This window comes from Gadus morhua, chromosome 2, assembly GCF_902167405.1.
Source record: "Gadus morhua chromosome 2, gadMor3.0, whole genome shotgun sequence".
NCBI classification, from domain to species: Eukaryota; Metazoa; Chordata; class Actinopteri; order Gadiformes; family Gadidae; genus Gadus; species Gadus morhua.
In genome coordinates, this window is record NC_044049.1 from 21034639 (window position 1) to 21047436 (window position 12798).

The following is a 12798-nucleotide window of genomic DNA, read 5'->3' on the forward strand; positions in this document are numbered from 1 at the left end:
CAGAACCAAGTGCAACGGACCACACATATTGCGCCAAATTAAACTTCGGTATGATCCATGCAGCCGACAATATTCCCCATTTCATGTAATTCAAGGATGGACTACACTCCTAATGAGATTACATAATTCATATTTGTACATTCAGTTTAAAAAACAACCAGAAGTCAGGGTTTCTCTGAGGATTTGCACACAATGTAGATAATCGACACATTTCTACCCAATTAACAATTGCCGGTAGATCCATTAATACATTTTATTGGTTTCTGATTGTGGCAGCTGATTTAATTCACATTACGGAAATATTTTGCTCTAATTAATTTTCTTACATTGCCTTACATTGGAGATGACAGTAGTTGCAAAGGCAAAATACATATAACAGCAACATTACCTTGTAATTGTTAGAGATTGAGGGAGAAATTGAGGTGGATATCAGGAGTGATGAAAAGGACATGACAGGAGACAGAGAGAGCAATCAAGAGGCCACTTTGCCAGGGGCAGGTGATCCAGGGCCAGCTGCTCCAGGGACCAGACTGCCAGGGACTGATGGGGCGACTGTGGAGGACCTAATAAGGCAACTAGAAAAGGAAAAATTAATGAGGAGAGCAGAGAGGGCTCTTGTAAAACAAAAAATAATCAATTTGGCCCTAAGAAAGAGAAACAATTCAGTCAACAAGAAGTTAAGACGAAAAAGCCATACAGGTTAAATTCACCGCCCATCATAATCAGCATTGTTGAAGCGGCGGAATCTGTAGGGCTTCATGTGCTAAACATCACCCTTTCCAGGATATAATTAAACAAAGTTATTTCTACTAGCTATCGCATCATAAAACCCGTCCTTAAATCAACCTAAATCCTAGTAATCCAACATAAATAACTAACTAAATAAAAGTTAGATTCACTACTGAACTTCGTAATTGTTGGTGCAGATACCTTCACATGGCGAAGTCGAGCTAACAAACCAGCAGGCAATCGGTCGTCTACCAAGATAAATATATACATAATTACGCTGTGCATTTACAAATAAATATCAGTATATGCATCATAAAGGGCCTCTGATACAATATAGACAGTTGACAATTCAAAACAGGTAGCCATTTAATCAATTTACCTCAGAAGTTACTCGACGGCCAGCAATGGAAATGAATGATCTCCTACGCTGTAAAATGGTTGTTTGGAACTATTCGAGGCTCCATACCCCGGAAGTAGGCGCTACAACGGAGTCCAATGGAAGTGTCGCCACTCTGTTATATCTACCACAAAGACATAGCCTATGCTGGTGGTGGGCACTGCTGTTAGACCCCCTCTCTGGACACACACCCCCTCTCTGGACACTAGGGGTGCAATGGATCACAAAACTCACAGTTCGGATCGTGTCACGGTTTTTGAGTCACGGGTCGGATCATTTTCGGATCAACAACAATAATAAAGATAAGACAAATGTGACTTTAAATAAAATCTTCAAATGTGTTAAAACAAAATAAAATGAAAAATTAGGTAATAATCCTGCTTCCTTTAAGCATAGTCAATATTTTTAAAAAATTGAGGCATTATTCCTTTTTAACAAGGATAGTCAATTATCCCTAACCCTGGATTTACAATTCAGGATGTCTCTATTGCCTGGGGAGAGTTTAGAGTCTACACTCTCCCAAGGCAATGCAGACATCCTCATCTGCTTTTTTTCCATCAAGTATGGTAGCGAAATACACTTTCTGTCGTGTTTTATTTGGCATTTTGTAAATCCATGGATTTCGGTTGGAAGACTCATTGCTCATTGCAAGGGAGGTTGGTTGTAGTCTTTTCGCTCGGTTCTTGCCCTACTGTTGATACGGGGAACCAAGCGAAAAGACTACAACCAAACATAAGCATGTCCAGTTCCGGTTTCCGTTTCAATGGGATTTACAGAACTCCAAATAAAACACAACAGAAACTGTGTTTCGCTACGATACTTGATGATGGGCTGTTCTGCAACAAACAAATTTCTCCTACGGGGGATTAATAAAGTTGTAGCTTATCTTATCTTATCTTATGTTGTTAATACCGGAATTGTCCTTTACGCCTCGTTTCCACATACGTACATTCTCGTATGCGATCCGACCGAAAGTCCATTCATTCCTATGTGATTCTACGTAATGTCAGTTTTTCCTCCGAGACTCCTCCCCTCCGTAAAATATCTGTCCGGTATGTCCGTAATATACGTTAAAAAAATTAAACTTTCGCCGTCGTTTTACGGAGATACCGTATGAAAGTTTTTATGTTTTTCACAAAACATGCAAGTACCCGGCAGGCCATACTCCTCGCCGATCTCTTTCCAAGCCTGGTTGGTTTTGTTTCTATCTCTGTATATGTCGATCCTCATGTTCCAAAGTACCGGTCTCCTAAAAACGGCCATTATCATACGCTCCCCCATCTTCCGTAAATAAATTCATGTCCGTACGTAAAACACTAGCGACTCCTTCCATAAATTTACGGAAGCACGGATACGAAAAACATACGTGTGTGGAAACGAGGCGTAAAACATGCGCTGATCACGTGAACGCACAACTTTTTTTCAGCCGATCCGCGGATCACTTGCGTCCCGAACTATGAGGGTTGATCCGTACGGATCCCGGGTAATCCGTCAACCGTTGCACCACTACTGGACACGCTCCCCTCTCAGGAGTACACCCTCTCTCAGACCACACATCCTCTCTCAGGACACACCCCCTGTCTCAGACCACACCCCCTCTCAGGTCTGCCTGCTACTGTTCCTGCAGAGGCCAGGAGCCCTTCTGTTACAGGGCTCGGCAGTTCAATGGCCCTTGACATATAGTGTGTGTGTTTTGGTTAATTGCCAGGCCATTCGTTTATCACACAGGAACAAAGGGAGAGCTGTCTGAATGTTGTCACTGGGCGTCAATCTCTTTCTACTTTATATGATTATATATTAACACTCTGTCCCTCTTATTCAAAGGCTTCATTGGCCTGGAAAGAGCACATTCACACACACAAACAAGAACAACACTAATAATAAAATACACATATAAATAAAACATTCTAAAATACAAAACGTAACACACCTTTTTCAAGGTGTGTGCTTGCGTGTGTGTGTGTACACAGTGAAAAAGTGAACTGTGATGTTTTATGAGACGATGGTCACTTTAGGGCAGAGGTAAGCAAACTTCCCTGGAACTAGGTTGTAGAATGAGGTCTGCATCTCCCTCTCCTCTCCTCGTGTTGGCTTTTTGTATGTGTCTTTCACCACCTCACACGCCGGGGGGGTAATAAAAGCATTGCTCGGAGCCGCGGCGGGCCGCTGTCCTCCAGGCTAATGCCTTTATCGTGTTCGCTCCTCCAGAGAACCTCCTCTCTCTGACGGCTGATCCACGGCCAGCTGCTCGGACTGTCACCACACTGGGGCCACTCGGGGACACGCGCGCGCGCGCTACTGGGCACTCTGATACACGCTCACATGCACCCGATCATGCATGAAGCGACTCTGCACACTAACATGCACTTCATCTCCAGACACACATTCATATAGACCCTTGCACACTCCCTTACGTGCACATTACACACACATGCACGCGCGTCTGTCTGCCGCCTAATAATTTATGAAATGTAAACACCTAACTGTATTCAGAGTGCAATCTTGGTGGGTTAAAAGTCCACTGGTTTATTGTGCTTCCTGCAGCCCTGTGCCGTGTTCCAATACCCCTACTATCCATACTTACTAGCCAAATTTTGAGTACGTAGTGTGGATTGAAGGACACTTTCCGTACTCAACGGCAGCAATCTTGGCTACGTAGCGGAAGAGGCGGAGCCAGGCTGAGCCAAAGTCGGCGCATTTTCCACATAGCCTGCATTAATAGTCATTTTGTAGTTTTTATAGCTTTTTATAGCTGCTAGGCGTAAAGAGTTCACCGTTCAAAGCGGGATGTTTATTGCGGAGGCTAAAAACATTTCCGGTTAGTGCACCACGGAGTACTCGATTTGGAACAGCACTCGCATCTGAAAAATTAATGTACTCAGTGAGTACGGATAGTATACTTCCTTTAAGTATACTCATGGAAGTACGGGTATTGGAACACGGCACTGGTCAGTGATGCTCTCTGATTGGCTGGCTTCCTGGTACCTTTCGGCAACACGGCTCTTATAAACTCTGTTTACAATGTCAACATAACTACAGGGGGCGAGGTGGCTTATGATTTCAAGGAATTAATTTCACACTGATTTCGGAAATTCATTTTAAGATGGTTTTAGTTGAAGAATAATTTTGAAGTAATTAGGTTAAGATGATTTATTTCAAGAAGGTTCCGATGAGGAAATGGGGACTCGACAGGAGAGGAGGTCGTTGGTTCATTAGTCTGGGTACTAGTTAAAAAACGTTGTCTGTTTGCTCTGCACATAAATTAGAATATCATCTAGGGCTGCAACTAACGATTATTTTAATAATCGATTAATCGATGAATCGGATAAAAAAAGAAACATTTGTAATTGCCGCATCTTTATTCAAAAACTGAACATTAATTCAAATTCACAGTGCAGGCTGAAGTGTAAAAACACCAAGTTATTGCACCAACGTCCCGGAACTATTAAAAGTAATATTAAATGATAAAAAAATAAAACATAAATGGGACGGCACAAAAAAAACTTTTTTTTTTTCTTTTTTTGCTGCAATCAATGTTTTTTGTTTTTTTTGCTACATTTTTAAGGTGATGATATGCCGATTTTGTTACTGGTTTGATGTGACTGTCGAAATGTAAATCTGAATCCATGATAACCCCTAGATTTCTGGCTTTGAGGTTTTCAGGGACAGAGAGTGAAGGTGTTGGGTTACTTTAAGCCTTTTATAGCCCAGTTCAGACCAAAGATTCACCTTGCAACGGCTTGCAACTCCTTGCGACGAGACTGGCTGCGACGTTCTAAAACTGGGCCGTTCACACTGGCTGCAACACGCTGCAACGGGCTGCGACGCTAGGTGGTTTCCCTAGCAACTGTGAACGCTCTGGCACAGCTGAGAGCCTCAACAGCATCATTTGCGTAGGTTAGATTAGTTAGGTTTGCGATTAGTTAGGTTTGCAATTAGTTTTATTTTTATTTTGCTTGACAGTAGACTAGAGTTACTGTGTTTTGTCATTCTCCGGGTATCGGATATTTCAATCTGATATTTTTATGCTGGTGTGGAAAGTACGGTACCGGGAAGGAGTAAGGCCGTGACGTACAAGTTGTTCTGTGCTGTGATTGGCTGAAGAGAAATAGTTAATTCGCTGCGTCCTAAAACTGGACCTTGCGATTTGACATGTTCAATCTCTGGCGACTCCTTGCGACTCCTTGCAACGACCCGTTCACACCGCCCCTGCGACGTTCTAAAACCGTCTCGTTGCAAGCCGTTGCAAGGTGAATCTTTGGTCTGAACTGGGCTTAAGTCTTTCACTTGCTCAATGCACTGGCACAGCAGATCTATGGGCCGATAGTCATTTGGTGATAGCGATAGATAGATTTGCGTGTCATCAGCATAGCAATGATGGTCAATATTGTTATTTTGCATGATTTGCCCTATTTGCATGATTTGGAGCATGTTGAATAAAGATGGTCCTAAGATCGAACCTTGTGGGACTCCACATGTCACGTTGGTTGATTCTGATACAAAGTCGCCAATGGAAACAAAGAAGTTCCTTTTTTAGTAGGTAGGACCTGAACCAATTTAAGACTGTGCCTGAAACGTCATTATTTGACACTTTAGTATGGTTAAACATGGCTATCAATCAATTATAACAACGTTTATAGGTCATACAAGTCGAAAAAGCATTATAGGTGGGCGTGCATGAACCATGAACCAACCTGTCGGCGGCTGGCTGTAAACAGTGTCGCACCTACGAGTGACGTATTAACCGCGCGACTCAACGAATCGATGACAAAATTCGTTGCCAACGCTTTTAGTAATAGATTTTTATTGATTTTATCGATTCGTTGTTGCAGCCCTGATATCATGCAACACTCCAACAATCATCAACAGAAACATAAACCCAGTAGAGACAGAGATAAAGACAGGGCAGGCATCTTTCTGCCTTTCATAAGGAGGAAAATCATCAGAGTTCCTTATTTTCGGGGAGGGAGCGACCTTTGCCGGCCTTTATGTATTCAATCATTTTAGTGACTGTTTACACCCCTGTGTCTCCGTCTCTCCCTCACCCTGTGTTGTGTGTGTGTGTTTGTCTGTCACCCCCTCACCCTGTGGTGTGTGTGTGTGTGTGTGTCTCCCCCTCTCTCTGTCTCCCCCTCACCCTGTCTCTCTGTCTCCCCCTCACCCTGCTGTGTGTGTGTGTCTCCCCCTCACCCTGTGGCTCTGTCGCCCCCTCCAGGTGGTTCTTCGGTAAGATCCCGCGGGCAAAGGCCGAGGAGATGCTGAACAAGCAGCGGCATGACGGAGCCTTCCTGATTCGGGAGAGCGAGAGCGCACCGGGAGACTTCTCCCTCTCTGTCAAGTACGTGGAGCCACTACCAACACCACCCTCTGACCCCCACCACCCTCTGACACAACCCTCTCCCTTGAAATGGCTGTCTGTCTGTCTCTCTCTCCCCTGATGGCGGCGCTCTCTCTCTCTCGCTCTCTCACTCTCTGATGGTAGTGCTCTCCCTCCCCCTCAGGTTCGGTAACGACGTGCAGCACTTCAAGGTGCTCCGTGACGGCGCGGGGAAGTACTTCCTGTGGGTGGTGAAGTTCAACAGCCTGAACGAGCTGGTGGACTACCACCGCACCACCTCGGTGTCCCGCAACCAGCAGATCTTCCTGCGCGACATCGAGCAGGTGGCCCAGGTCAGAGAGACGCACACACAGAGACGCACACACACGGGCACGCACAGACACGCACACAGAGGCACGCACATGCACACAAACAGAAACACATACACTCAGAGCTTTTTGGTTCTAATTTGCACTCATAGGTTCTAATGTTCTCCCCTCTTTGGTCCATCCCTCTCGATCCTCCCCTCCCCCCCGTTGCCACGGCGCAGCATCCCACGTACGTGCAGGCGCTGTTCGACTTCGACCCCCAGGAGGAAGGCGAGCTCGGGTTCCGGCGCGGCGAGTACATCCAGGTCCTCGACAACTCGGACCCCAACTGGTGGAAGGGCGGCTGCCACGGCCAGACCGGCATGTTCCCCCGCAACTACGTCACGCCCGTCAACAGGAACATGTAGAGGCCGGCTCTGCCTCCGCCTCCTCCACCGCCGCCGCCATCGACACCACCACCACCACCACCATCATAGTCCCTCCAGAACTGACCCCCGCCCCCCCTGATCAGAGAAGACCCCTGGCCTGGGAGCAGAGAGAGGGGGGAGAGAGGGGTACCTCTCAGACTGCTGAGGACATCCTGTCGCAGCTCCAACGCCATTGGTCTGGTGGGGGGGGGGGGGGGGGGGGGGGGGGAGCGGCCACAACCAAAACAGGAAAAGCTCCGCGCTGCCGACTGAAGAGGATTGATTGGATGTCCTGACTCCGCCCCCCCGGCTCCAGGCCCCTCCCCGTTCACATGCCCCTCCCACATCCCTCTGCTTTATATTTTCTTGCCGTGCCTCGCCGCATGCCCCTCCTCCGGTCGCCCACGACGACGACTCAACGCATCAACCTAACTACGTTTTAAAGAAGAAAATGAAATTACAGTAAAAATGTAAAAAGAAAAAAAAGATTAGATGGCACAACAAAAAAAGGCTGAAGGTGGAGACCGAGCGTCCATCTTGTTCTCAGCGGCCATCTTGTGCTCGGCGGCCATCTTGTGCGCGGCACCGTGCTCCTCAGTGTTGTACCAGCTTCAGGCTGTATAAATAAATCAAGTATAGAGAGAATCCATTTTTTAAGAATATATATTATATATTTGTATGTGTTTGTCCGTTTTACCTCTCATCACACCTTTTTCTTTTTAATTTGTAAATTATGTTTGATTTCATGTTTATTCCTGAGAAAGACCCCCTTGTAGCGCTAGGAATACTGAGACGTCAGTGTGTTATTGTTATCCTTACCCCCGCCCCCCCCCCCCCGGCTCATTAAAGCTTGTCTGCTGAACACGAGCGTCTGAACCATGTTGTCAAACGATGAATAAAGCTCTCCTCCTCCTTCCTGTCCATGATGTGATCGGATAAGAGCCTGAAAGAGCTCCTCTATCCACTGAGAGGGCTTGAACCAGGGCCTCTAACGAGGCTCTTAACTAGGCTCGAACCGGGGCCTCTTAACGAGGCTTGAATAAGGGCCTCTAAGGAGCCTTCTCGTGGGTCCTTAACAAGGCCCCTAAAGAGGCTCTAATCAAGTCCCTAAATTAGGCTCTTAAAGAGGCCCCTAACGAGGCTCTTAAGTTCCCAGCAAGTCAGAGCTCGCGTCTCCGCACTCTTCTAGAGCTCTGAGTGTGCCCCCACCACTGTGCATCAAGGCGGGTTGGTCGACTCCCTGGGCGGTGAATGTAGCCTAACGAGTCCGTAAACATCAGGGGGGTCAGCCATGTCTTGGCATGCCCCCCCCTCCCCTGGCAAGCCCCCCCCCCTCCCTCGGCATGCCCCCTCTCCCCGTGTTAAAATCTATGTCAATATTCCAGAGGGAGAGAGAACCTCTAGAGGCAGTCGTCATGCCAACGCCATGCACATGCGCGTGTACTCGTTCATCCTCTTCCTGTGGTCGCCGAGGGCAACAGAGACGGCATGGGGGGGGGTCACCTATGAAGCCACGCCCACACGCCCCTGCAACTCAAATGATAACAAAAGAGATTGTCTTTTATGCTTCAAAATGAATTTAACAAAGTTGTGTGAGGCGACGTGAATAATGTAAAAGAAAAATAATGGGAAAAAAGATAAGAACGTGTGTCTGTCGGCGTGTGTGCAGCACTTTCTCTGTTGAGCGTTCTGGTCTCACGTCCGGTCCGTGTGTGTTTGTGTTTTTGTGCTTTTACGTTGTCGTTCTCTCTGAGTGCCTTTTTCTCTCTGGTCGGTCAGTGTTTCTGACCTCTGACCTACCCCCCAACGCGTCCAGGGCGACAAACTATGTACAGAATAATTCAAGATGTATGATCGACCCCCCCCCCCCCCCCCCCCCGCCCACGACCCCGACCTCTCCTGACCTTTACCCACATGAAACATTCTTTATTTAAGTGTCTGTCGCCTTCTTTTACCTAATGATATTGTTTTATTTCCTGCTTTTTTATTTGCATTTTTTTTGTTTTTTGTTTTTCATTAATAAAATGCAATTATTAAAAAAAAAGCTCCAGTGGCTGTGGCCTCTGATTGTATCGACCGTTCTCTCGTCAGATAGTTCCACTACCTGTTGAACTGCACACCTGTGGTGGCGCTACTAGCTGTACTAAAAGCCTACGGCTCCTTTAAATGCGTCTGCATAATTGAATTGTACGTCATGAGCGACTTGAGCAACCAAAGCAGAACAGAAATATTCGCAGCGAAACTTGACGCTTTGGTCGCTCCTGGTGTGGTCTTACGGTAAGGGTTTAGTTTGTTAATGCAAGAGGTTTTTTGGATATGTTGGCGAAGTAAAAATTATGTTCAGAACCTTGATTTAAATAATTAACATTGCAAATGAAAATCAAAGTGGCAGTGGTTATGAAAGGACTGTGGGGGGGAGGGAGGAGAATTAAGGGTTAAAGTAAAATTTATATTAATACATTTAAAACACTCGTCGCAGGTCACATATTGTTGTGCACGTCTTGCGGTCATGAGCTTGCGGTGACCTCCGTCATCAACAGGGAGGATGCTAAGGCCCATTCACACCCTACGGTAAATACGGATATGGACAATTTCGTCTGGTCCCGGAGGTATTTCGTCCGTCAATGGGTCCGTCGCCTCTGAGCTTACGAATCCGGAGTGCTACGGGAGAAACGGAGCAATACCACCGGAATTCGAGGCGGCTGTATAGAGTGGCGAAGTTCCGCCCCTTCCGGTAGAGCTCATGGGACCTATGAGATCGAAAAATATGGATGGGTGTCAATGGAGAGAAAATAATTATTTTCTGGTCCCAGTCTTTATATGCCCTGGATTACACATATGTTTGTGGATTTAAATGATAATTTTTCATGCAAAGAAAACTAAAAATTGTCGTGAAGAAGTTTGATAATTTTAGGTTTTATGTGAGGCCGCTTTGTGAACTACAGCTCTCCGCTGCTCTCGACGCATATGATATACGTCACCACACCCGCACTTGGAACTCGGAACAGATATGGCACATAACTAAAACTCTCCACATGCCCCGACTTATAGTGGTTTTCAACTCTTTCTATGCTTTTATCCTCGCCTTGAAAAAAAGTGGTGAAGTGGAGCAGAGAGATCGCCATCTCTGTGCCGAGTTCCAAGTGCGCGTGTGGTGACGTATATCCTATGCGTCGAGAGCAGCGAAGAGCTGTAGTTCACAAAGCGGCCTCACATAAAACCTAAAATTATCAAACTTCTTCACGAAAATTTTTAGTTTTCTTTGCATGAAAAATTATCATTTAAATCCACAAACAACATATGTGTAATCCAGGGCATATAAAGACTGGGACCAGAAAATAATTATTTTCTCTCCATTGACACCCATTCATATTTTTCGATCTCATAGGTCCCATGAGCTCTACCGGAAGGGGCGTGACTTGGCCACCCGAGTCAAAAGTCAGACCATTCGCGAAAATAGATAGAGTAGTATAATATCTGATATGTTATGTATGTATATATACATATATATATATTAGAGCTGTCAGTTAAACGCGTTATTAACGGCGTTAACGCAAACCAATTTTAACGGCGTCAAATTTTTTATCGCGTGATTAACGCAATTATTTTATTTTAAAAATATATATATATTATTTTTTTTTTTTTTCTTTGGCTCAAAACAAAGAAGCAGTAGCCTGACTGCTATGTTCAAATGACATTTGTTCAAAGCAGTCGTTTAATTGCAGTATAGGCTCTTTTTTTGTATCGTCCTGTTTTGATCAGTATATGCTAGGGATGTGTCGGTCGCGACCGATTCCTTACAACGAACGAATCCCGAACGTGAACGACAAGAACTGGTTCCCCAAAACAAGAAGAACTGGTTCTTTGATTCTTTTTTTTAAACATCAACCAAAAATATGGTCACGTAAATAAAATATACAAACGAACAGAGCTTCGTCTCCCCGCGACTTATATTGATTGAGTCTACAACGTTCTCAAAGATTCAGCCAATGAGAGGTAGCAATGGTGTTTCAATGGCACCTGGGTAAACCAATGACAAGGCAGTACCGTCGAATATGCGCGCTTTCTGTCTGACGTATCTTGGGTCATACCATTCGACGTGGGGCCACTCATATATCCCCCTACATTTTTTCGAAAATAGACTTGACCTCCATCTGTTTATTGGATAAACGCATTTCCCAATCCCAGGAGTCTTTGCTCCATTCTACGTCAATTTAAGAACAAACAAAGAAATTAAACTGCAGTTCGTATTTTTTATTTATGACCATGAAAGTTCTGTAATGCCTGAACAATGAAGAATGAAATGTAAAGTAAAATAAAATTATAAATGTAAAACCATGAATGAAATATAGAGAGTAAGCTAGTGGCATAAATATTGGTGGGACGTTCAGTTATACTATATAGGAGGCATCTCCAAACGGCGGACCGCGGTCTTGACGGTCCAATCCGGACCCATGACTAATTGAAAATAAAAATATGTTGTTGTTTTTTTTAATAATCTGACGTAACGAACTAATCAAAACGACCGAATCAAATAAACGAATCGTTATAGTGAACTGAACTGAAAGAACTAGTTCCCGGAAAATAATCATTTTGCCCATCCCTAGTATATGCCAATGTTGTTATCAATAAAAAATCATTTGCACAAGGCAAGCCGATGCACTTCACCATGTTGATAAGAGAATTAAAATGAGAAGAATTATGGGACAAAAAAATCAAGGGATATTTAGCATAGAAAAATAATTTGCGATTAATCGTGCGTTAACTATGACATTAATGCGATTAATCACGATTAAATATTTTAATCGCTTGACAGCTCTAATATATATATATATATACACAGTGGCGTAACTATCGGAAAGCAGGGTATGCGGGCGTGTACGGGCCCGGGCCAATCAGGGCCCCCCCAAAAAAAAAAAAAAAAAAACGCTACATTCCCCCCCCCCCCCCCGTCAACAATCGTAACGAAGCCCCCCCTGGGGGGGGGGGCCCACCTTGAACATCCTGCATACGGGCCCGTCGTTGCCTTGTTACGCCACTGTATATACATACATACATATCTATATACATATGAAAACGGCTAATAAAACGTTTGAAGTGGCGTTTCGAAAAGAGAAAAATTACATTTTTTTAGTACATGGCATAAAGATAATTATGAGCCTTTGATTGATATCCAGTCATTTTTTGCGGAGATACATTCCTGTTCCCCACTTGTAATTGGAGTGAACGGAGATATCTACTTCTGGGCTCTATGAATCGGGTGCCATGCCGTAATTCCGACGCCTCATTGTTCCGACGTCTCAATAGCCGCGTTTACATGGACACATCTATGCCGCATGGTCATTTATACAACAGGGGACCTAAATCCGGCGATCTGATTGGTTCCCAACTGTTGTATAATGAGCGTATACATAACTGCTATGACGCCCGATACTTTTGTGAAAGTTTGCATACCACTCCGCGCCTGGAAGTAGAAACAGTTACAAAGTAAAACATATGTTGGATGACGGAGGGTGTAAATGTATGGAGTCAGTTTCCTGCCATAATTCAAACCTGAAAAAAAAAGTTTCAAAGGCTTGTAAGTCTGGGTTTGAAAACTCAACACCTTGTAATAAAGGT

The 12798-nt window shown here is 44.8% G+C and overlaps 1 protein-coding gene across 4 annotated transcripts in view; it reads left to right on the top strand.

Annotated features, from left to right (window-relative positions):
- Positions 1-9071, top strand: part of grb2b (growth factor receptor-bound protein 2b) — a 59392-nt gene extending 50321 nt beyond the window's left edge. For all 4 annotated transcript variants that reach the window (XM_030379849.1, XM_030379858.1, XM_030379865.1 and 1 more), the window contains 3 exons: positions 6342-6464; positions 6628-6796; positions 6994-9071. In XM_030379849.1, coding sequence (XP_030235709.1) covers positions 6342-6464; positions 6628-6796; positions 6994-7179 — 478 coding nt within the window. In that variant the 3' untranslated portion in view covers positions 7180-9071. The remainder of the gene's footprint in view (positions 1-6341; positions 6465-6627; positions 6797-6993) is intronic.
- The last annotated feature ends 3727 nt before the right edge of the window (positions 9072-12798 follow it).